The following is a 22,106-nucleotide window of genomic DNA, read 5'->3' on the forward strand; positions in this document are numbered from 1 at the left end:
GATCAAATTTGGATACCAGCAAGACCACAATGCACCTAATTCCAAGCTTTACGCGCGCGCCCCAGTATTTGCGAAAAGGTCTATGCATATGACGTCATTTGAGTAGGGCGCCCTCTACTAGTGGTCAAAAAGAGGCTGTTCATTGGCCAATCCTGTGCATTGTTTCATTGCTTTACCTCTATTAGATGGCGGCTTGTAATGTCTATGCTTAAGGTCTAACTGTGTCGTGTGTCCGATTTATGGCCCTTTTCGAAACGACTGGATTTGGCTTTGGATTCGGCTCAGGCTAGCTTGGCCCCGCCGGTTGAATTGACAATAATAGGAGACTTTCCAACGCTAGGCGGCAGCAGACATACCGGGTAAATTTCCATTGTTTACGTAGTTCTGAACATGCGCATAGTTCTGAGAACAATGGATTTACCCGGTAAGTCTGCTGCCCTCTATCGTCCCAGAAAGTCTCCCATTGCGCGTGCTTTGCGTATTACGCGCTCAGTGCTTCAGACGAGAGAACGGAGCCTGAAGCCGAATCCAAAGCCGAAGCCGTGGTTTCGAAAAAGTACCCTTATGCATAAAGTCTTACTGTGTCATTGTGTCCGTTTTATGACGACACAAGATGTCCGTCGACGCAGCTTTACTTGCACTGGACGTCATTACCAGTCTCGGATGCAATCCAGGGGCAGTAGTTTGTAACTCGGTTGTGCATGGCAGGGTAGTTAGCATCACCGCATTCCCAACCCCAGCTGACTATGCCAACCAGTGTGGTGGATTTGCTGTGAGAGGTCTCACTATAGCCTGTCACGACAGGGCCTCCCTCATCACTCTGTCGATGAACATAATATACAGATAGAAGAGATGTTAAATTTGCATCGGGGATCAAGAATATATATATTTTTTTTTTTTACCCATACACCGATGTGTGTTAGCACTGTATACTCAGTACTTTCCCGAGTCCTGTGAAAACATACCATAGGCATGTTAACTCGGTGGGATTCGAACCCATGACCCTTGCAATTCCAGAGCAGTGTCTTACCAACTAGACCACCGAGGTTGCCCGATAGCTAGAGGCAGTTCGAATCCTATGTTTGCATCGGGGATAAAGAATATATATATTTTTGTTTTACCCATACACCGATGTGTGTTAGCGCTGTATACTCAGTAATACCACAAGAGACAATGGTTCTATTAATGTGCATCCCTCCATAGAGTTTTTTTTCCCCTGCACTTAAAGGCAGTGGACACTATTGGTAACTACTCAAATTAATTATTAGCATAAAACCTTACTTGGTGACGAGTAATGGGGAGAGGTTGACAGTATAAAACATTGCGAGAAACGGCTCCCTCTGAAGTGCCATAGTTTTAGAGAAAGACGTAATTTTCCACGAATTTGATGTCGAGACCTCAGATTTAGAACTTGAGGTCTCGAAATCAACCATCTAAACGCACACAACTTCATGTGACAAGGGTGTTTTTTCTTTCATTATTATCTCGCAAGTTCGGTGACCGATTTAGCTCAAATTTTCACAGGTTTGTTATTTTATGCTTTTTTATGCTATCCAATACACCAACTGTGAAGGCTAGTCTTTGACAATTACCAATAGTGTCCACTGCCTGTAAAAAATTACTTGCTGAGGTGCTGTAGTTTTTGATAAAATACGTTTTACATGCAAATATTACTTTAGTGACTTGTTTTTCCCATTTCTCAAAAACTACAGCACCTCAGTAAGTATTATTTTTAAGAGAAGCTTTCCATCATTATCCTCAAACCGTGTAGGTTTAATGTAAATCTGTGGACGTTGTGTTTTGTGTCCTACAAAAAGTACCCAGACCCTTTAAAGAAACTATTTGGTGTACATGGGTCGGTAAATTTTTGTATGGGGAATTGTTGCTCCGATCTTGACTTTCTCAGAGCGAAATAAGAAACATGGCGTCATTGGATTTTTAAACAAAATGGGTCTTAACATTCCGGGGAGGACACCTTTGTCGGTTAAAGGCACTGTACACGTTTGGTAATAACTCAAAATATATATTAGCATAAAACCTTCTTGGTAACGAGCAACGGAGAGCTACTGATAGTATAAAACATTGTGAGAAACGACTCACTCTGAAGTAACGTAGTTTTTGAGAAAGATGTAATTTTCTCACTAAAGTAATAAAAGACTACTGGCCAGAATCCTTTTTTTTTCCTATCTGAAAGCACACTATTTTGTACAACAAGGGTGTTTTTCTTTCATCATTTTCTTGCAACTTGATGACCAACTGAGTCCAAAGGCTTGTTATTTTATGCATATGTTGGGATACACCACCAAGTGAGAAAACTGGTCTTTGACAATTACCAAACGTGTTAAGTGCAATTAAAACGTGAAGTTCAATGCCGTCTTGGTTGAATGAACTGAAAATTCCCTATACAAAAATGTACAGACACGCATTTTGCGTATCACGTTCCATTAACTGCCATTAAAAAACGCTACTCAACACATTTTTGAAAAATGTCAGGCATCCATCATTGACTTTGCATCCCGAATTTCATCAAACTTGTACCTAGCCATCAGTGGTGGGTTTCACATGTACCTAAACTCTTATAAGCGAATAGTGAGATAGCATAATCAAGTGTATGTTATTATAGGTACTAACCCAGCATGTGTCTTTTCCAGCATTGCTCTCCGTGCAAAGCATGTTAGATGTAATATCCACGCCTGAAAATCTATAGTTACATACATCTCTGTCAAGGATCTCCAGCACAACCTGTTGAAGGTGGTCGACCCATGTACCGTCAGCTGCAGACAAAACAGAAAATAAAATAAAAATAACAAAACACAAATCATTGATTTCGTTTCAACCTAGCGCTTAAAGACACTGGACACTATTTGTAATTGTCAAAGACCAGTCTTCTCACTTGGTGTATCCCAACATAATTATGCATAACATAACAAACCTGTGAAAATTTGAGCTCAATCGGTCGTCGAAGTTGCGAGATAATAATGAAAGAAAAAAACACCCTCGTCACAAGAAGTTGTGTGCTTTCAGATGCCTGATTTCGAAACCTCAAAATCTAATTCTGAGGTTTCGAAATCAAATTCGTGGAAAATTACCTCTTTCTCGAAAACTACATTTAATACTTCAGAGGGAGCCGTTTCTCACAAAGTGTTCTAGGCCTACTATCAACGGCTCTCCGTTGCTTGTTACCAAGTAAGTTTTTTAGGCTAACAATTATTTGGAGTAATTACCAATAGTGTCCACTGCCTTTTAAGACACTATTGGTATTTACTCAACATAATTGTTAGCATAAAAACTTACTTGGTAACGAGCAACGCAGGAGAGCTGTTTGCCATGCACTGGCCCTTAGATGCACAAAATGGCAAACCGGAACTATGCCAGTGTTGGTCACGTTCCATATCGTTTGATGGGATGTTGCCATCTCGCTTTCCACCGACCCCACCCCTACCCCCAAGTGGCTTACATGAGGTGGAGCCCCAGCCGCTAACAAGCACTTTTGTTCCACCGGGCACGTCACTCCCAGACGAAGCGATTTGTATGGTCTGGATTGTGTCACTAAGTGGAACCGCTGTGTCTAACTCGATAAGGGCGAGGTCGCCATCCAGGGTGTTGTAGTCGAACTGTGGACTCAGGTGCCATGTTCCTTTGATGATTTGGGTACCAGTTTTATCTCCCAAATCAGTGTAGCCAAGTCCGACGTACACGGCTCCGGTACTTTAAAATGGAAAAAGAGTAAACAGTTTCCCATCATGTTGTGTTGTGAACCAGAAGAAAAATTAAACGGTCTTTGAAGCTTTGCATGTGTGAAGAATAAGAGTAACTATAAATAGTACACTTGCGGGTAATGGTACAACCTAAACATGTGGACAAGATAGCAATACTTGATACCGTGGGTCGAAGCATGGTTTTTCAAGGTTTCAACCTCGTACAACGAGGCACGAGGTAAACAAACCTCGAAAACCATGCTTCGACCCCACGGTATCAAGTACTTCTATGTACCGTGCAGTACAGTATCTATTATGCAGTTCGTGAATTCAGAGCGGGCCGGTGCTTGCGTAAAGAGCCTTGGACATTGCTATACTCCGAATCTCCCCGCAATTCCCGCGGTATTCTCGCGAGACTGCTGGCCCCGTGAGACTACTGCTCTTACGACTGCGATCCTGTTCAAAGTAGCCTTTAATCAAGGCGCATGCCGCGCAACCAGCAGTTCGCGCGAGAGCAGTGATCTCGCGAGAGCACCGCCACAACTCGACTATCTCACCGCGGCAGACCACGAACGAATTGTCCACAAGTCTAGTACAACCGTGCGTAAAATCTCTTCAGAGAGATAGAGAGTGTTGGCTCTGAAAAAAAACCGGTGTGGTCAGACGTCTCGACGTTTCGAACAGTATACTGAAGAAAAGTATAACTATAATAAGTAAACATTGTGTTAAGGAATTTGATGTATTGCTTGAGATACCAAGTATGGTTTTACGATAACTGTTTTGTTTGGGATTACCATGTGGGTATCGATATACTCCGTAGATTCTTTTGAGAAGTTGTCTATAGTGTCTGCAGACCTTTATGACAGTGTGGCCATCTTGATTTTACTCCATTCCAACTCAATGTAACCAAACTGAGGCTGGACGAATTAATAGTCTGGTACCATGTTTGCGCAATGAATGTTAGCATTCATTACTGTTATGGAAACAGGAACATGAACACAGCGTGATAGAGGTATATTAGGGACTTTTCGTTTTCAACGACGGATGGTTCTGCGACGGTAAAGATGACATTTGGCGTCATCTGCGCATGCGTCGGCTTTGAAGACGGTCGTCCCTCAATTTCTACGACAGTACTTGGGATGAATCTTCGTTGTGCTGAAAACGACAACGTTTAGCTGAACAACCGTCGCAGAACCATCCGTCGCTGAAAACGAAAAGTCCCTATTGTACTTACTCTTGGACACAATTTCCAGCCGATACCACCCACTTTGGATGAACAAGGGTACCGCCGCAGTAAGTATCGTAAGAGTTTGCCGAGTAGAGAATTGACGCTTGGTAAGGGCGACTACCAACGGGAGCATCGCTGCCCCCAACAATGCGCTTAGAAGGCGGTAGCTTCCGTGCTGCTGTTAACCAAAAATAAAAACATTTATCGTTAAAATACACTGTACACTATTGGTAATTGCCAAAGACCAGTCTTCTCACTTGATGTATCTCAACACATGCATAATAACAAACATGTGGAAATTTGAGCTCAATTGGTTTTTGAATTTATGAGAGAATAAAGGAAGAAAAAAAATCGCCCTTGTTGCACGTGAGTTGTGTGCATGATTTCGAGACCTCAGCATCTAATTCTGAGGTCTCGAAATCAAATTTAAATGTTTTTAGTGAGAAATTATTTCTTTCTCAAAACGTGTTCACTTTCAACAGCTCTCCATTGATTGCCCCAAGTTTAGTTTGAATGCTAACAATTGTTTTGTCATGAGTAATTACCAAATAGTGTCCAGTGCCTTTCAAGGCAGTGGACACTATTGGTAATTACTCAAAATAATTGTTAGCACGAAACCTTACTTGGTATTAACGAGTAATGGGGAGAGGTTGGTAGTATAAAACATTGTGAGAAACGGCTCCCTCTGAAGTGGAGTGGTTTTCTAGAAAGAAGTAATTTTCCACGAATTTGATTTCGAGACCTCAAGTTTAGAACTTGAGGTCTCGAAACCAACCATCTAAACGCACACAACTTCGTGTGACAAGGGTGTTTTTTTCTTTCATTATTATCTCGCAACTTCGACGACCAATTGAGCTCAAATTTTCACAGGTTTGTTATTTCATGCATGTTGAGATACACCAAGTGAGAAGACTGGTCTTTGACAATTACCAAATAGTGTCTAGTGCCTTTAATACAATAACAGCGACAGAACAATCAAACTCAAGGCATTTAAACAACACGTGCACATCATGTCAAATTCAAACAAAGTATAAGATTCAATTGAACTAAAACAAAGAAATATATATGAGAAGTTTATGGTATAGCATTCTGAGTTCTTACCGAGAGCAAGCGAGAGGCAAGCGAGAAACACAGCAATCTTCATGATGGGACGAAAGAGTATTCGGTTGATGGTGCACAAAGACTGAACAGCTCACAACAGTGGTAATAATCTGGTTGGACGCCTCTCCATTTATCCGTGTTTTCGAGCTCAAAGGTTTCAAATAATGTCGTGTAAAACGGACAGATGTGGAGTCTACAATGATGATGGCACAATTAACTTGATAGGATATTATCAGAAAGTTTCTCGGTCATTAGATAACAATTTGGAACACAAAACACAGCCCACTTGCTTTTTAAAGGGAGTGGACACTATTGGTAATTACTCAAGATAATTACGGAAGAAGGTGGTGGGAGGGGCACTCACCAAAATATCACCATGAATATTCTCACAGGAATCTCGATGAGGCCTGAACTTTAGTTGCAAACTTGTTATTAAAGGCAGTGGACACTATTAGGAATAGGAGACTTTCCAACGCTAGGTGGCAGCAGACATACCGGGTAAATTTCCATTGTTTACGTAGTTCTGAACTTGCGCATAATCCTGAGAACAATGGATTTACCCGGTAAGTCTGCTGCCCTCTATCGTCCCAGAAAGTCTCCCATTACTCCAAATAATTGTTAGCATAAAACCTTACTCGGTAACGAGAAATGGGGAGAGGTTGATTATAAAACATCGTGGGAAACGGCTCCCTCTGAAGAAAGGTAGTTTTCGAGAAAGAAGCAATTTTCCACGAATTTGATTTTGAGACCTCAGATTTAGAATTTGAGGTCTCGAAACCAAGCATCTGAAAGCACACATGCATCTTCGTGTGACAAGGGTGTTTTTTCTTTCATTATTATCTCGCAACTTCGATGACCGATTGAGCTCAAATTTTCACAGGTTTGTTATTTTATGCATATAATGTTGAGATACACCAATTGCGAAAGGGTAGTCTTTGACAATTATTACCAATAGTGTCCAGTGTCTTTAAAAAGTTTGTTTCATCAGTCTGTTGAACTTTCACAGCATGCTGAACAATCAATCTATCTATCTGACGTAAACTTAAACAAATGAGTTGCAACATGCCTTATGATAAGTCTCACATTGCGACATTTTTGGGCACGAACAACCTCTCACTGTAATCCTGTATGTAGTGACACTCAAACCGATAAGTCAAAATAACAAAAGAAAGAGACACAAGTTCCACAATTGTTAAGCACAATCGCTCAAAGGTCATTTAGAGAGCGCCAAAGTCAAAAGTTTGTTCTAAGGCGCTGAGGCACAGTTGAACGGTTAGTAAGCCTGCTTGGAACAGGTGAGCTTTCAGGAATGGGGTGAGTGAGCTGGCATTTCTGATCTGTGTAGGAAGCTTATTCCACATACGGGGAATGATTTCTCAGCAAAGAAATAAATAGCGAGTTCTTGGCACAACAAAAAGGGAGCAAGACACTATTGGTAACTACTCAAAATAATTGTTAGCATAACAATTACTTGGTTAAAAGAAAAGGAGAGCTATATACAACATTGTGAGAAACGGCTCCCTCAGCGTGGTTTTCGAGAAAGAGGTAATTTTCTACTAAAATATTTGAATTTGATTTTGAAACCTCGGAATTAGATGTTGTGGTCCCGAAAACAGGCATCTGAAAGCAGACAACTTCGTGCGACAAGGGTGTCTTTTCTTCCAGTATTATCTCGCAACTTCGACGACCAATAGACCGATTGCGCTACCAATGTGTACATGTGATCACGCGACCTATAGTGGGTATAGAAAAAACACAGCTGAAGTAAAGACATGGGAAGATTCGTACCGATGGACCATAATCGGCAGCCGTACTTTCAATCAATGACACTAACTAAAAACGGAGCCCTTTTTATAAAGTTGAATATTGTGACAATGATTTAAATCACTTTGCTGTTTGGTGTTCCCAGTATTCTACTACAAAAGAGGTTTCTTTTGAGTGTATGGTTAATAGACTACGTAAATTACTGGGGTTTGAGCGAGCTCACGCGCCGTGGATTTTGCGTTATGCACGGCGTGAAGTTGGGCTGTGATAATATGGGAGATCGCGAAGTTGTCCGACTCATAGCTGACAGCTATCCCTTCTAATCAAATATTTTGAGGGTGCAAATAATGATTAAATAATGGTTAAATAATGGAATGAAAGAGTAGTGACTCGTTCTTCAACTGCCGTTTAAAACCGGCAGCGTCTTGGCCGTGCGGTAAAGGCCCTCGCCAGAACTACTCGTTTATTCCCATTCATAAATGCATTTCTGGTTAAAAGGCGTAATAAAGTAAGAAACTCTGTAAAACTTATCCGTTTTCCGACGTCCTTGAGCTCTGTACGTGTGTTGCATTTTTATGACTGAGACAGTTTTCGGATATGCTTAGTGCGCGTAGTTAGTCTCGGTGCAAGACGTTTCTCGTTTTCCTTTTACACACAGCGCGGCCAACTCACCAACAGCGCCCGCATCGCCCGTAACGAGAAATGTCTTGCACCTAGACTATAGCGCGTAGTATCCGAAAATAACCGGTTATAAGCAGAGCTCCAGCTGGTCATTATCACCGTTTAAACACCCCCACCTGACGCGCTCTCCACCAAAATGAATAGCGAAACCGTCTGAGTTAGTTATGAATGTTTTTTTAACTGCCCCTTTAGGACCTCATTTAATAACAATTTTGCAACGTAAGTTCAGGCTTTATCCAGATTCCTGTGAGAATATTCATGGTGATATTTTGGTGAGTGCCCCTCCCACCATCCCCCGTCATTGCGCGGTCTCTGCCCCAGGCCCCATCGTGAGACTTTTGGTGGTCACTAGTTGCAGTAAACTTACCAATGAACTTCACTGTTGTTAGAAATTTGCGCACTTTGAGAACTATACTTTACAACCAAAAACTTTGAATATAAAGTTTGCAAACGCCAACCGAAGTTTGGTGCTAAAGATTCGTGTCAATGCTTTGTAGGTTATGTATCTATAACGTTGGTGATCGGCAACGTCACTAATCGGTCACAAGGACCGGTAAAGAGGTAATTCTATCTAAACTAAATGTTATCAATATAGAAAGTGTAGACATAACGCTATCTGTAATAAATGTTATCAAAATAGCATGGAAACCAGCATCTGGAAGTTCCAGTTGAAAGTTGAGTTAATAATAATGTTCACAGCATCTGATCTACAAGATTACAACAAAAACATCATCAACAACTTACTTGTAAAACTTCAATAGGCCTATGTCTTTTATGTCCACGTTTTAAAGGCGGTGATGGACACTATTGGTAATTACTCAAAATAATTACTAGCATTAAAACCTTACTTGGTAATGAGTTATTGGAGAGGTTGATAGTATAAAACATTGTGAGAAACGGCTCCCTCTGAAGTAACGTAGTTTTCGAGAAAGAAGTAACTTTCCACGAATTTGAATTCGAGACCTCAGAATTAGATTTTGAGGTCTCAAAATCAAGCATCAGAAAGCACACCATTTCGTGTGGAAAGGGTGTTTTTTTCTTTCATAGCTATCTCGCAACTTCGATGACCAATTGAGCTCAAATTTTCACAGGTTTGTTATTTTGTGCATACGTTGAGATACATCAAGTCGGAAGACTGGTCTTTGACAATACTACGTATCAATAGTGTCCATTGCTTTAAGGACACACAAGGTTTTCTTTTAAACTATTAGGGAGTGAATTCCAGAGCTGGGGAGGTGCAACCTGAAAAGCCATTTGCTCATAAGCTTTGGAATGTCGGGAATTTTGGTTCAACCTAGACACAAACATGAACATGCCTCAGATTTGCATTAGTGATGATATTGCTGACGATGATCGGGGTCAGTTCGGACGCACTGTTGGTGCGTTCGATTTGCTTCCCTGTGTCGACCCCGCGGAGCTCATTCGGGTGAGCCCCTGAAAAGAGCTAATCGAACGATCACTCGCCCTCTCGTGGCGACGTCATGCACCTCGGGCCAATCCCACGTGACCCATTCCACACACAAGGCACTTGGGCTGACCGGGGTGCGATTTTTTTTCCTCCAAACGACATAGCAATATTGTTTTGCCCGTTCCGTCAAAATTGGCTCTTTCCGTCAAAATTACGTCATAATGAAATTGGCCTGCCATTTTTTCTATTGCAATGTCGTTTGGAAAAAACAAAAATTCGCGACTTGGTTGAGCCCCTGAAATGTGACGTCGAAGCTATTTGAATGTACCGGGCAGATCGGGGTCGACCCGGGGAAGCTTATCGAACCCACAATGATGCCTTGCGTGAGACACCGTCACAATGACATAACATTATTATATAAACGGCATGTGTCAGCTCAGCGACGCAAGGAAGAGTTACGCACGAGATGATGGCTTTTCCTTTTTTGTTAGATTGGTATTTAAACTCGAACAAATAAAAATACTTTTGTCTTGCTGAAACATAATATATATTGTATTTGTTTGGCTTGATGGGTTCTAGAGATCAGAATATAAACGGAACGGACTCACCACTACCTCCATGTTATGATGAACTCAAGCGGGTCGCCATGTTTGCACATGTCTTTTATTATCATCATGTGCCAACTACACGTTCATATAAAGAGATGCAATTATTTATAAGACGACGTGTACTTCGTGCATATTTATACTAAAAGTATTACGTATTGACCAGCGTACAAGTGCACTGTGGTCAAGCTCTGGTGCTTCTTAAAATAAACTGGGTGCGGGTTTGAAATACGTCCTGACACTTCAAAGGTCCGTAGAAGCAAGACACCATTATTGCTTCCTTCCGATGGGATGTAATACTGTAGGTCCCGTGTTGTTATTTAAACTGTTTCTCTGACGTCACTCTTTTGATGAAAGCCTGGAATGTTTTTACCAATCTACACTCCAATGTTGATTCGTTACAAACCAAAGACACCATTATTGCTTCCTTTTGATGGGATGTAATACTGTAGGTCTCGTGTGTTGTTTAAACTGTTTCTCTGAAGTCACTCTTTTAAGCCTGGAATAATGACTCGTAACAGACTAATTAAGTGAATTTTCAACTAGAAAATGTCTTATTGAAAGATGAAATGGTAGGCGTGAGGTATTCTCCTACAATTTTGAAAAAACTCTTTGTTTATTAAAGGCAGTGGACACTTGGTAATTACTCAAAATAATTATTAGCATTAACCTTTCTTGGTAACGAGTAAATGGGAGAGGTTGATAGTATAAAACATTGTGAGAAACGGCTCCCTCTGAAGTGAGGTGGAAAGAAAGAAGTAATTTTCCACGAAAATTTGATTTCGAGACCTCATAATTAGATTTGGAGGTCTCGAAATCAAGCATCTGAAAGCACACAACTTTGTTTGACAAAGGTGTTTTTTCTCTCATTATTATCTCGCAACTTCGACAACCAATTGAGTTCAAATTTGCACAGGTTTGTAGCACCTTGTAAACCCTTATAAGGTGCTAAATAATTGGGTCTCAGAATTCATCACTGCAATAACCTATCTTTCTGAAAGTTTGGATATACTCAGCGCCTTGAGTACCTTGTTTGGTAGATACGTGCGCTATATAAGACTTCGATATTATTATTATTATTATTATTATTACTTTGTGCATGTGTTGAGATACACCAAGTGGGAAGACTGGTCTTTGACAATAACTAATAGTGTCCAGTGTCTTTAAGGTCTCGAAACCAACCATCTAAACGCACACAACTTTGTGTGACGAGGGTGTTTTTCTTTCATTATTATCTCGCAAGTTCGATGACCGATTGAGCTAAAACTTTCACAGGTTTGTTATTTTATGCATATGTTGAGATACACCAACTGTGAAGGCTAGTCTTTGACAATTACCAAAAGTGTCCACTGCACTTAATAAAGAATCCTTCATTCTGCTAACAAAGACACCCTTGTCACCCCTAATCTTGCCACCAAAGCGTACGTTCGACGTAGTTTTCAGTTTGCTGCACCTCATTTTTGGAACAAGCTCCTACTACACGTCACAAACAAACCAACACTATCTCAAGTTTCAAGACTCTTCTCAAAACATTTTTGTCCAGTTTATTTTATATACATAATTATTCTTTTGTTACTCTGAGCGCTTAGAGACTTTCTTTTGGAGTTGTTAGGCGCTATAGAAATGCAGTTGTGATTATTATTGTTATATGTAAAAAAAACTGTATCCAATGAAATCAATGGTTCTGTAAAACCATAGCCTGTCTGTATTCGTAGGGGACTAGACTTGTGGACAAGTCGTTAATGGTCAAAGGTTAGATAGTCGAGTTGTGGCGATGCTCTCGCGAGATCACTGCTCTCGAACGAACTGCTGGTTGCCCGACTTCTACTCCCCATTACTGGGACCGTAGTCGTGAGAGTAGTAGTCTCGCAAGGCCAGCAGTCTCGCGAAAATACCGCGGGAATCGCGGGGAGAGTATGAACGCTATGACCGCGACAGACATTTGACGACTTCTACAAGTCTAGTAGGGGACTATAGTCGAGTCTCAGCCAATGCTATCATTTGACCTCAGTGAGAGCTGTTGGGCTTGTGACGTCATTCAACGAAGTAACAGACGAAAGTGGGACACCAACGGATTGATGGTGGGACAGTGGTTTTAGAAGTTCCATAGTGCAGGATTTAAATTATAAACGTGATGATTAAATTAATTGGGTGGTGATATTTAAAGGCACCGAAGACGTTTTAGTAACTTTATCAAAGACCAGTATTTTCACTTGGTGTATCCCAACATATGCATTAAATAACAAGCCTGTGAAAATTTGGACTCAGTTGGTCATTGAAGTTGCAAGAAAATGCTGAAAAAACCCACCCTTGTTGTACAAAATATTGTGCTTTCAGATAGGAATAACAGGATTCTGGCCAGTAGTCTATTATTATTTTAGTGAGAAAATTGAGAAATTGTTCTTTCTCAAAAACTACGTTTCAGAGGGACTTGTTTTTCGACAATGTTTTGTACTATCAACATCTCTCCGTTGCTCGTTACCAAGTAAGGCTTGCTTATATATTTTGAGTAATAATACCAAACGTGTACAGTGCCTTTAAATCAATTAAATTTGATCGTTGTTCTTTGAATCAGTGTCACCTTGTTTGATTTGTATTGCATCTGAGAAAGTTGATGTTCATTTGTCAGTTTGGAAAGTTTCGGATCGACTCAGTACAAATAAGAGGCCTACCAATCAAACCTTTTAGTTATGCATACAAAGACTCTTGCTTGCTGCACTATAGCAACGGCATGGTCCGTAATCTTAAACTTAAATACTATTTTAACTTTGATATTGGGGTCGGAGCTTTAAACACAATTTTTTTACGCAAAAAACTATGAGGTAACAAAAAATGAAAGGTACACAATGTTCTTTTTGCGGAAAACAGAATAATATTCGCACAGTGTGTTTTTATTGCTCTTGCTACACCATTCGAAAATCAATCGTTGATTTTAATTGTATTTCAACCATTTAAAGTTAACAATGAATACCACCATGAACTTGCAAGTTCACTTGTTTCCATAGACCGCTTTAAAGTTAATGCAATTAGTGGCCTTCACCAAATTTGTCTTACATTTTCTTACCCCAAAAATTCAATAAATGACAAAATCGTTTTCAAAGTAAGACTTGGGCGCTTATTATGGTGCGTCTCATGCAAGATGAAAGTCATCGTTTGTGTGTCTTCTTACAGAGACCACCCACTTTTAATAAAGTACAGACAAAAAAAAACTTCTTGTCAGAATTTATCCGTAACGGGATCCCGTTTGGCCCGACACTTCTCTGGGTCATTATAACTTGGAGTCCGTGTCAAAATGACTCAGAAACGGGTCAATTTGAAGCAGAATATCACTTAAAAAACTCATTTCTTTTAACTACATTATGAGTCAGATTGACCTAGAAGTGGGGCAGGCCCCCATCCAGGAAACCTACAATCCAGGTTATTATTATTATTATTATTATTATCATTTTTTAGAGTGTAAGGAATCATTTGTTATCTCCACCAATACACACTTCTACTTTGACACTCTGGACAAGTTCGATCAAGGGACTAACGTTGACTATGGGGGGGGGGGGGGCACTTTGGAACGCTAGGTGGCAGCAGACTTACCAGGTAAATTTCCATTTACGTAGTTCTTATCATGCGCACATTACCGAGAACAATGGATTTTACCTGGTGAGTCTGCTGCCACCAAGCGTCCCTAAAGGCTCCCAATGTCGACCATTGGGCGATTTTACCTGGTATACCCAGAATGTATTTCATGCATAGGTAACCATTGAACACTGCCTAATGGTTAACAACATGGTCGCTGATCGGACTTGACCCCGTATGACCCCTGTATTTAATTGCAATGGACATCTCCGCCTGTCTCGCTGTCAATCCAGCCGCAGTGGGCACTAACGCGGGTGTAGAGCGACGGGTCATCGATGGCCTGGCAGCCGTGACCTCTCACCGCTAAGCCTGCAAGAACCTCAGTGCCGACATAGCTGTTTTCGTCGTAATTGGTCACTGCAGGTCCGCCATCGTCACCCTGGTGATAAAAACAAAAATTATTTGAATTTTTGGAAGTAATCAAGGCAAAGGCCGTGTCCGAAACGGCGACTTCAGCTACAGCTACGGCTAGATCTGCGCATCTGTCAGTGTTGATGTTGAGTCAGACGCGCGCGATCTAGCCATAGCTGTAGCCGAAGTCGCCGTTTCGAACACGCCCGGCACTTCTGTGGTAGTGCCGTGAGTTCGATCCCCACCACACACTCATGACGTCTGGTTATCCCCCAAATGAATAGTAAAATACACCAGTCGACTGTTAATCCCCGACAATTTTTCTCTTCAATTAATTAGGCCGTGTCCGAGTAAACCTTCATCACGGTGCAGCCGTCTTGCATTTCTCCCATTGTTATCGGTGTTACCAAACCGAGGCTGGAAGAACAAAATAGTTTGGTTCCTATTTTCAAAATGATTATAAGCATTCATAGTCTTAACGAGGATAATGACCAAAATAGAGAGGCAGTTGTGCAAAGTCTCCCGGACCTCGGATATGCAAATGTGCACTTTTATAACAACAAAACTCTACTTCGCCTACATCGACAGTCTCTCTAAATAAGGGTCTACATAAGCATATTTTTATATATGCATAAAGTTTCAAACGATTGTCTTTAAAATAAAATACTCCCAGGTCAGAATGGAGGACTTTTGGGATGCTTGATGCCAGACAGACTTGCCATGTAAAGTTCCGTGCTGGCATGCTGAAAACTACGGGTGGATGCCGTCACCACGAGAGGGCGAGTGTGCTCGTTCGATTAGGGGCTCACCCGAGTGAGCACCGCGGGGTCGACCCCCAGTGAAGCTAATCGAACGCACCCTTATACATAAACAATAGACCTTTTCGCAATAACCCATTGAGCAAGCGCAAGTTGTTGAATGGTGTGCATGCTGGTCTAGCCAAGGATCAAACTTGACCGCTAGCTAGACCAGCGTGCACCTCATTCGACGTATTCAGCGCACGTACCGAGTATTTGCGGCGGGGATTGACCTATTAGGCTGATGGCAGCTCTCTTACGCAAGTCACGAGCCTCGATGTGTGACGTCATATGTTCAGGCTATTACACATATCGCCACTAGAGGTGGAGGGGGCAAGGAACAGAATCTCAGGTAGGACGTCAGAACCTCCTAAAGTCACATGGGGTAGTTCTGACAGTTTTGTTTATGCAAGAAAGTTGCCAGACACATAAGGCCTGAAGGCCACTTCAAGGCGTGGGCTACGATTTATTTCCCAGGGGCCGTTGCTACCTACTCCTGTGGCTGAAACAGGGTTACCCCCTTTACAGTCCATTATGTACATGTATGTAGGGACATGTACATGTATGTAGAGTGTAAACAAATAAACAAAATTAATGACACAAGTTTGAACCAAAGTGTATAAAAGTGTAAAATTTGTCCTCACAGAACAGAAGTCGTGATCGGTATGATCGCTGCATATCAGGGTATCGTCGACTTGGATGACGTACTGCTTGATACACACATCTATGTGGCTGACTGTGATTAGGCTCTGCACCAACTCTACGGGCAGCTCGCCACCTTCTGCAGTGATAAAAAAAATAAAATAAATGGGTCAATAATTTTCCAGACAAAAATAATGAAAGTAAAAATTCGGGCCAATAGTCAAAGTGTATAAAATCATAAAAACGTTGATGCTCCACCTATCACCATAGAAAAAAAGCCAAATATGAGATTGCAGTAAAAAAGTATAAAAAAAAAAAAAAACCATTGGCTGTCTTGCCTAAAAGCAGGCTCACTTATTGAAATACCGTACGTTCACATGATGTTTTGCTTGTTTTTTGTTGGGGTGTTTGTGAGTAGGTATAATAAAGAGGATAATAAAATCAACGGTTCTGGAAAGTTCAACAGTTGGAAACATGTACAAAACCAACGGGAGCTTTTGCCAAAAAAATTACGAGTTCAAACAAACGAAGGACACTAGGAGGTCCACGATTGCAGGCATATACATGCTTGTTTACGTTTGTTTCTAATAACTTACGCTTGGTAATTCCCCAACCGCTCATGAGCATTTTAGTGTCAGCCGCTGGTGTACTGTCCTTTTTAGGCATGTTAATGACTTTTACTCTATCCGAAAGAGTCACCGGCGTATCCAATTCAATCAGGGCGATATCGTTGGCGAAGGCCGGGCTGGTGCCGTAATCGGGATGTCTGTGCCAGGTACCATGGACGACCACAGCTCCGTCAGAACTGTCATCTTTCAACAGGTTGTAGTATCCAAGCCCGGCATGTATATCGTCAGCGTTGCTTAGTTAAAAGATAGACAATACAAAAACTTAGCTAGTTAAAGCCATTGGACACTTTCGGTACAGAAAAAAAAAGTTCACAGATTTACAAGTAACCAGGGTTTACAGAAGGTAGTGTTGAAAGACTTCTCTTCAAATATTATTTCATGAAATGCTTTTTGAGAAAACAGTAAAACAATATCAATTCTCGATATCGAGAATTACGGATTTATTTTAAACACATATCATGACACGGCGAAACGTGCGGATACAAGGGTGGGTTTTCCCGTTACTTTCTCCCGACTCCGATGGCCGATTGAGCCTAAATTTTCACAGGTTTGTTATGTATAGAAGTTGTGATACACGAAGTGTGGGCCTTGGACAATACTGTTTACCGAAAGGGTCCAATGGCTATAAAGTGTTGTGCTCATTAATTGAGCACCGAATTCAAACTCTGGTGTTTCTGATCAGCAGAGTGTGGGTTCGAATCCCCAGCCGTGACACCTGTGTCATAAAGCAAGACACTTAATCATTGCTTCGTCCTTCGGATGGGACGTAAAGCCGTTGGTCCCATCTGTTGTGTAAACGCATGTAAAGTGCCCAGTGCACTTATCGTAAAGAGAAGGGGTGCGCCCCTGTTTTTCTGGCTGGATTGGCAGCATATTGCGCCACAGCACCATACTTTATAATAACATAATAACAACAAATAAATATATAAATGAAAAATAAATTTAAAGGCATTGGACACTATTGGTAATTACTCAAAATAATTATCAGCATAAAACCTCACTTGGTACAAACGAGTAATGGGGAGAAGTTGATAGTATAAAACAGTGTGAGAAACGGCTTCCTCTGAAATGACGTAGTTTTCGAGAAATAAATAATTTTCCACAAATTTGATTTCGAGACTTCAAGTTTAGATTTTGAGGTCTCGAAATCAAGCATCTGAAAGCACACAACTTCGTGTGACAAGGGTGTTTTTTCTTTCATAGTTATCTCGCAACTCCAACGACCAATCGAGCTCAAATATTCACAGGTTTGTTATTCTATGCATAATGTTGAGATACTTTAAGTAAAAAGACTGGTCTTTGACAATTACCAATAGCGTCTAGTGTCTTTAAACCTATGAGTCAGTGTTGATTTAGAAAGAACATAGCAAATGAAACTCACCCGACACAAAAACCGGAGGTGAGGACCCACTTCGGGTGAACTAGAGCCCCGCCACAGAACTGATCCAATGAATTGCTGCTGTACAAAACAGAAGCCATGTACGGGCGACTACCAACGGGTGCAACATTGCCCCCTGTCAAACGCTCCTCTGGCTGCCAGGCTGTAAAAAAAAAAAACTTATGATGATCAAAGAATTACTACATCAGACCTGATACTTCATAGAGAAAGTGAAGGCGATTGCCTCCATGCCCCGTGGTTACTGCCCTGGTGCCCTTGAAATACTCCAGTGACGTTTACAATAATTTCCCATTAGGGTGCCCTTTATCGAGGACAAAAAGCCTTGGTGCCCTTTGCCCCATTTCAAAACGAAGCAAATAGGCCTGCTACATTGTGACAGACTGCAGTAAACTGAATTCGGTATCATAACTTACCTAAAGCCAAGGCGATACAGGCGAGGAAAACGGCAATTCTCATGGTGGCTGGAAAGAAGACTAGCTTTCAGGTGATGCATGCAGGACAAGCTGTAACAATGTGGAGTGCCAACATGAAATATACACCCGTTTTATCGTACTTTCCAAGTCCAGGGTTCCACATTTCGTCTTGTCAACTAAACAGCTGGCCCAGCCGTCATTGGATGAGGTAATCTGCCGCGCTGTATACGTGCGCAGATAGGCAATTGGGACAAGATATAACAAATGAATAAACATGTTAATAAATAATCTAGACCTAGTCGAGAAACAATTGTGACGGCATTTTGATGTTTTTTTTTTGTAACAGATAAGCTCGAGCCGTATACAATCAATATAAGACCTAGATCTTAACTATCAGTAGGTCAGGATGAGAGACTCTTAGAGGTTAAGGAGTTGATGTTGAGGCCTTGGTTTTAGTCAACAAAATGCTGATTTATAGGCAAAATCATCAACTCACACACAATATTGAGAACTCACATCGAGAAAAAATCCCCCCAAAAAAGAGCTGAGGCATGAGATTTTTTCTTCCACTGTGAAAAAACGGCCACGATAAGCCCACCCGGTATTCACTGCCCGCTTTTAATATATCCAATCCATTCAACCCGGTACATTCCACAAGAGAAACACTCTTGACTTAAGCACAAAATTTCCTGCTTCCGTAAGCGCCGATTCCTTGCTTAGCAGAGCTCTGAAATTGGGCCCTAGTTGTACCGTGGTTGTACAGAACGAGTGATATCATTGGATAAAATGGCCATGTATTGCAGTACGCCTACATGGTGTGGGGATTGTATAAAAACATACAATTATGTTTTATACATGACTTGTGTACTTACAAGTTGACTGCGACATGAATGCGAGATAAACGGTATAGCACGTACAGTCACCGATGTCCCAACACACAATACTGAAAAACGCACAATAACATTTCCTTTCCTGGAAACCAAAATGCGTACTTCGGTCAATGTGGGGAGGTTTTTCAGTTTATCACAGTCGTGTCTTGTGCCGGTGTGACAGGAGATTCTGCGCCCCCCCCCCCCCGCCCTCAATGTAGTGAACTGTATACAAAAAAGTGTGATAGCGCCCTCTGTTGAATCTTCCTCCTCCAGGGGACAGATTTCCCTGTACCTGTTTAGTGTTTCCTAAACTGTGTCGGTAGGGTGTCTTGCTTGTTTAAGGTGTATCTTTAAAATTATACAATACACTCCAGTTTCAAATTGCGATATCATGATCGACCTACGTCGGAAAGAAAATTGAAATGGTTCATTGTATTTGGGAACAAAACACTAAAGTCTTTTTGTTGTCCCTTTTTTTTTTTTGGGGGGGGATGTATTTTGGGGGATGGGGGTAAGGAACCAAACATCATTATTTTAAGCAAAAACAACTGAAAAGTACACAAAATTACACGGTATGCGTTTTATTTATCTCTCTTGCAGATTAAGCATTTAAAATCACATTATAACTTGGAGTTTGTTTTAAAATGACACAGAAACGGTTAAATTTGAAGCAGATAAAATAAGACTTTAAATCAATTTCTTGATGTTGTCAGATTAACCCAGAAGTGGGTCAGACAGCCCCTGGGACACAAAATAATCTATTAAAACTTACGCTCATGACACCATTCGGGAAGTGCGCCCTCTTTTGTTACCAAAATTCGATTCGATTCTGACCTGTGAGTTTTTTTATATTTATTTATACTTTTAGTTTTTAAAAGAGTGTTAGGAATTTGGTCATCTCCGATCCCACACTTCTCTCTGACTGTTCTTAACCCTGGTTTTAATTACATTGGACATCGTGGCCTGTCTCGGTGTCGATCCAGTCGCAGTGTGCACTAACGCGGGTGTAGAGCGACGGTTTGTGGTCGGCTTTGCAGCTATAACCTTTATCCACTAAGGCTGTAAGAACCTCGGTGCCGTCAGAGCTGCTTTCGTCGTAATTGGTTACCGCAGGTCCACCATCGTCACCCTGGAAATAAAAAACACAAACCATTTTAGTATTATTTTTATCAAAGGCATGGGACACGTCTGGTTATTGTCAAAGCAGTATTTGTAATCATTAGCAGAATACTGATACACTTATTCTCACTGGAATAAGCAAAATTGTTAATGCTTATTTTTGTCTTTATGCTTGAGCAGCTCTATGAAATTGGGGCCCGTATTCTCACTTGGTTGTTTTAAAACAGCATAATTATGCATAAAATAACAAACCTGTGACAGTTCGGATCAATATTGGTCATCGAAGTTGCAAGAGAATAATGAAGGAAACAAAAACAGCCTTGTTACTTTTACCCTGTGTGCTTTCAGATGCAAAATAAAAGGCTTCAGCTGAACTCTTATTGAGTGTAACATTACTAATTGGAAAAATTTACTCAAAAAACTTGGGTGCAGTATTAATTCTTAAATTTGTGCAACAACGATGTTTTTTCCCCTTTCTTAATTTATTGTGCTCTCTCAACTTCGATAACCAATTGGGTCAAAGGTTTCATGACATACGCCAATAATTAAGTACCAATACTGGTGCTCTGACCTTATCAAAGTTATCCAGTGCCCTTGACTCGGATTTTATGTCAGTTGACCCGGATCAATTCGACCCAGAAACGGGTCAGACCCCGAGGAGCCCAAAAATACAAACTTAGGGCGAAAAGGGTCATTATCTCACCTGACAAAAGTTGTTTGTAGAGTCACTGCAAATAATGGAATCATCCATCTGGATTTTGTCATAATGGGCGCGGCAAACACTTTTTAAGTCGCTCGTTGTAATGACCGTCTGTGACAACCCATGTGGCAAGCCCCCGTCAACTGTGTAACAAAGTATAAAGGATTGGTTATTTGCCAGACAAAAGTTACGTTTTTTGACGATGAGTAAAGCAAGTTTGTCAACACGTTGAGACCAATAATAAGAACTCAATCCGCGGTTAGGAAGTTATTAACGAGAAATCCCCTCGATCCACTTAGCTTTGGGTATTATGTGTCTGTTTGTTTCTTTGTGGTGTTTTGGGGGTGTTTGCTTGTTTGTTTGTTTTTCGTTTTTATTTTTTTGTGATGAGTGGGTAACTTATTCAAACCGAGAACAATAGTGCAAATTGCTACAGTTATAACTTGTTTAAATTAAAATAGTCTTTGATAAGGTACTGATGAAGCACACATGCTTGAATTGACTAGAGGTAGCCTTTTGCCAGGGCCTTCGGCATGGACAGTTTCATAATCGTAGAGCCGCCGCTATCCCAAGCGACTGGAAAGGGAGACCACGCACCGAGCGCAGCTTCCGCTAGACTTGATTCAAGTCCCATTTTCGTGTGAGAGGTTCCTATTAAGCATATCACGCCAACTATACAGTACAGTGCGCGCTCGATCGCCGTCCGTACGGTCAAAATGTGGTCCCGAGCTGCGGAACAGGGTTTGGGAATGCAGAGCACCACAAAACAGTAGTACGGGATTGGGACTTGAGTCAAGTCTAAGCTTCCCCACTCGAATCGCGCGCGTGGTCTCTCCTACTATAGTCGCTTAGGATCGCGGCTCTATACCAAGCTGAAGTTACGAAGGACTTGACAAAAGGCTAGACTGGCGAAATGTTTTTTTTTAAACATCAACTTACCTGCAGTTATTCCCCACCCACTAACGAGTATGGATGTTCCAATCGCTGGTTCACTGTCCTTTTTAGGCATGTTAATGGTGTGTATCCTATCCGAAAGAGTCACCGATGTATCCAATTTGATCAGGGCGAT

At 41.2% G+C, this 22,106-nt stretch overlaps 3 protein-coding genes across 6 annotated transcripts; all 3 read right to left on the minus strand.

The window, feature by feature from the left end:
• Positions 1-480: 480 nt before the first annotated feature.
• Positions 481-10,545, minus strand: LOC117302525 (mite allergen Der f 3-like). Of its 4 annotated transcripts, none has more exons than XM_033786498.1 (6): positions 10,489-10,545; positions 6,028-6,244; positions 4,933-5,104; positions 3,458-3,708; positions 2,632-2,774; positions 481-820 (listed from the first exon to the last, which is right to left on the minus strand). In XM_033786498.1, exons 2-6 carry the CDS (start codon positions 6,068-6,070, stop codon positions 632-634), a joined length of 798 nt encoding a protein of 265 aa, XP_033642389.1. In that variant the 5' UTR covers positions 6,071-6,244; positions 10,489-10,545; the 3' UTR covers positions 481-631. The 4 variants fall into 4 exon arrangements, with proteins under 4 accessions (XP_033642389.1, XP_033642391.1, XP_033642388.1 ...); XM_033786500.1 differs by having other exon boundaries at positions 6,028-6,220; positions 10,489-10,534; XM_033786497.1 differs by lacking the exon at positions 10,489-10,545 and adding an exon at positions 7,612-7,706 and having other exon boundaries at positions 6,028-6,220.
• A 3,543-nt stretch (positions 10,546-14,088) lies between these two features.
• On the minus strand, positions 14,089-18,509 carry LOC117302411 (trypsin-like). The gene is made up of 5 exons (XM_033786349.1): positions 18,347-18,509; positions 17,916-18,075; positions 16,502-16,767; positions 15,908-16,044; positions 14,089-14,494 (listed from the first exon to the last, which is right to left on the minus strand). The coding sequence occupies exons 1-5, from the start codon at positions 18,387-18,389 to the stop codon at positions 14,306-14,308; spliced, it is 795 nt and encodes a 264-aa protein (XP_033642240.1). The 5' UTR covers positions 18,390-18,509; the 3' UTR covers positions 14,089-14,305.
• Positions 18,510-19,847: 1,338 nt separating this feature from the next.
• Positions 19,848-21,093, minus strand: LOC117302412 (tryptase-2-like). Its single transcript, XM_033786350.1, has 2 exons — positions 21,041-21,093; positions 19,848-20,347 (listed from the first exon to the last, which is right to left on the minus strand). The coding sequence occupies exons 1-2, from the start codon at positions 21,086-21,088 to the stop codon at positions 20,159-20,161; spliced, it is 237 nt and encodes a 78-aa protein (XP_033642241.1). The 5' UTR covers positions 21,089-21,093; the 3' UTR covers positions 19,848-20,158.
• Between the last annotated feature and the right edge of the window lie 1,013 nt (positions 21,094-22,106).

Source organism: Asterias rubens, chromosome 18 (assembly GCF_902459465.1).
Source record: "Asterias rubens chromosome 18, eAstRub1.3, whole genome shotgun sequence".
Taxonomy (NCBI): domain Eukaryota; kingdom Metazoa; phylum Echinodermata; class Asteroidea; order Forcipulatida; family Asteriidae; genus Asterias; species Asterias rubens.

Bases quoted from the DNA above. Each gene is read 5' to 3' on its own strand.
- LOC117302525 (XM_033786498.1), bottom strand. From the start codon at position 6,070: ATGAAGATTGCTGTGTTTCTCGCTTGCCTCTCGCTTGCTCTCG. The intron at 5,105-6,027 runs GTAAGAACTCAG...TTTGGTTAACAG, and splicing joins TTGCCTCTCGCTTGCTCTCG to CAGCACGGAAGCTACCGCCT. The intron at 2,775-3,457 runs GTAAGCCACTTG...TTTTGTCTGCAG, and splicing joins CGGCTGGGGCTCCACCTCAT to CTGACGGTACATGGGTCGAC.
- LOC117302412 (XM_033786350.1), bottom strand. From the start codon at position 21,088: ATGGATGATTCCATTATTTGCAGTGACTCTACAAACAACTTTTGTCAG. The intron at 20,348-21,040 runs GTGAGATAATGA...TTTTATTTCCAG, and splicing joins CTACAAACAACTTTTGTCAG to GGTGACGATGGTGGACCTGC.
- LOC117302411 (XM_033786349.1), bottom strand. From the start codon at position 18,389: ATGAGAATTGCCGTTTTCCTCGCCTGTATCGCCTTGGCTTTAG. The intron at 16,768-17,915 runs GTGAGTTTCATT...CTTTTAACTAAG, and splicing joins ACCTCCGGTTTTTGTGTCGG to CAACGCTGACGATATACATG. The intron at 14,495-15,907 runs GTGAGGACAAAT...TTTTATCACCAG, and splicing joins CCGATCACGACTTCTGTTCT to GGTGACGATGGCGGACCTGC.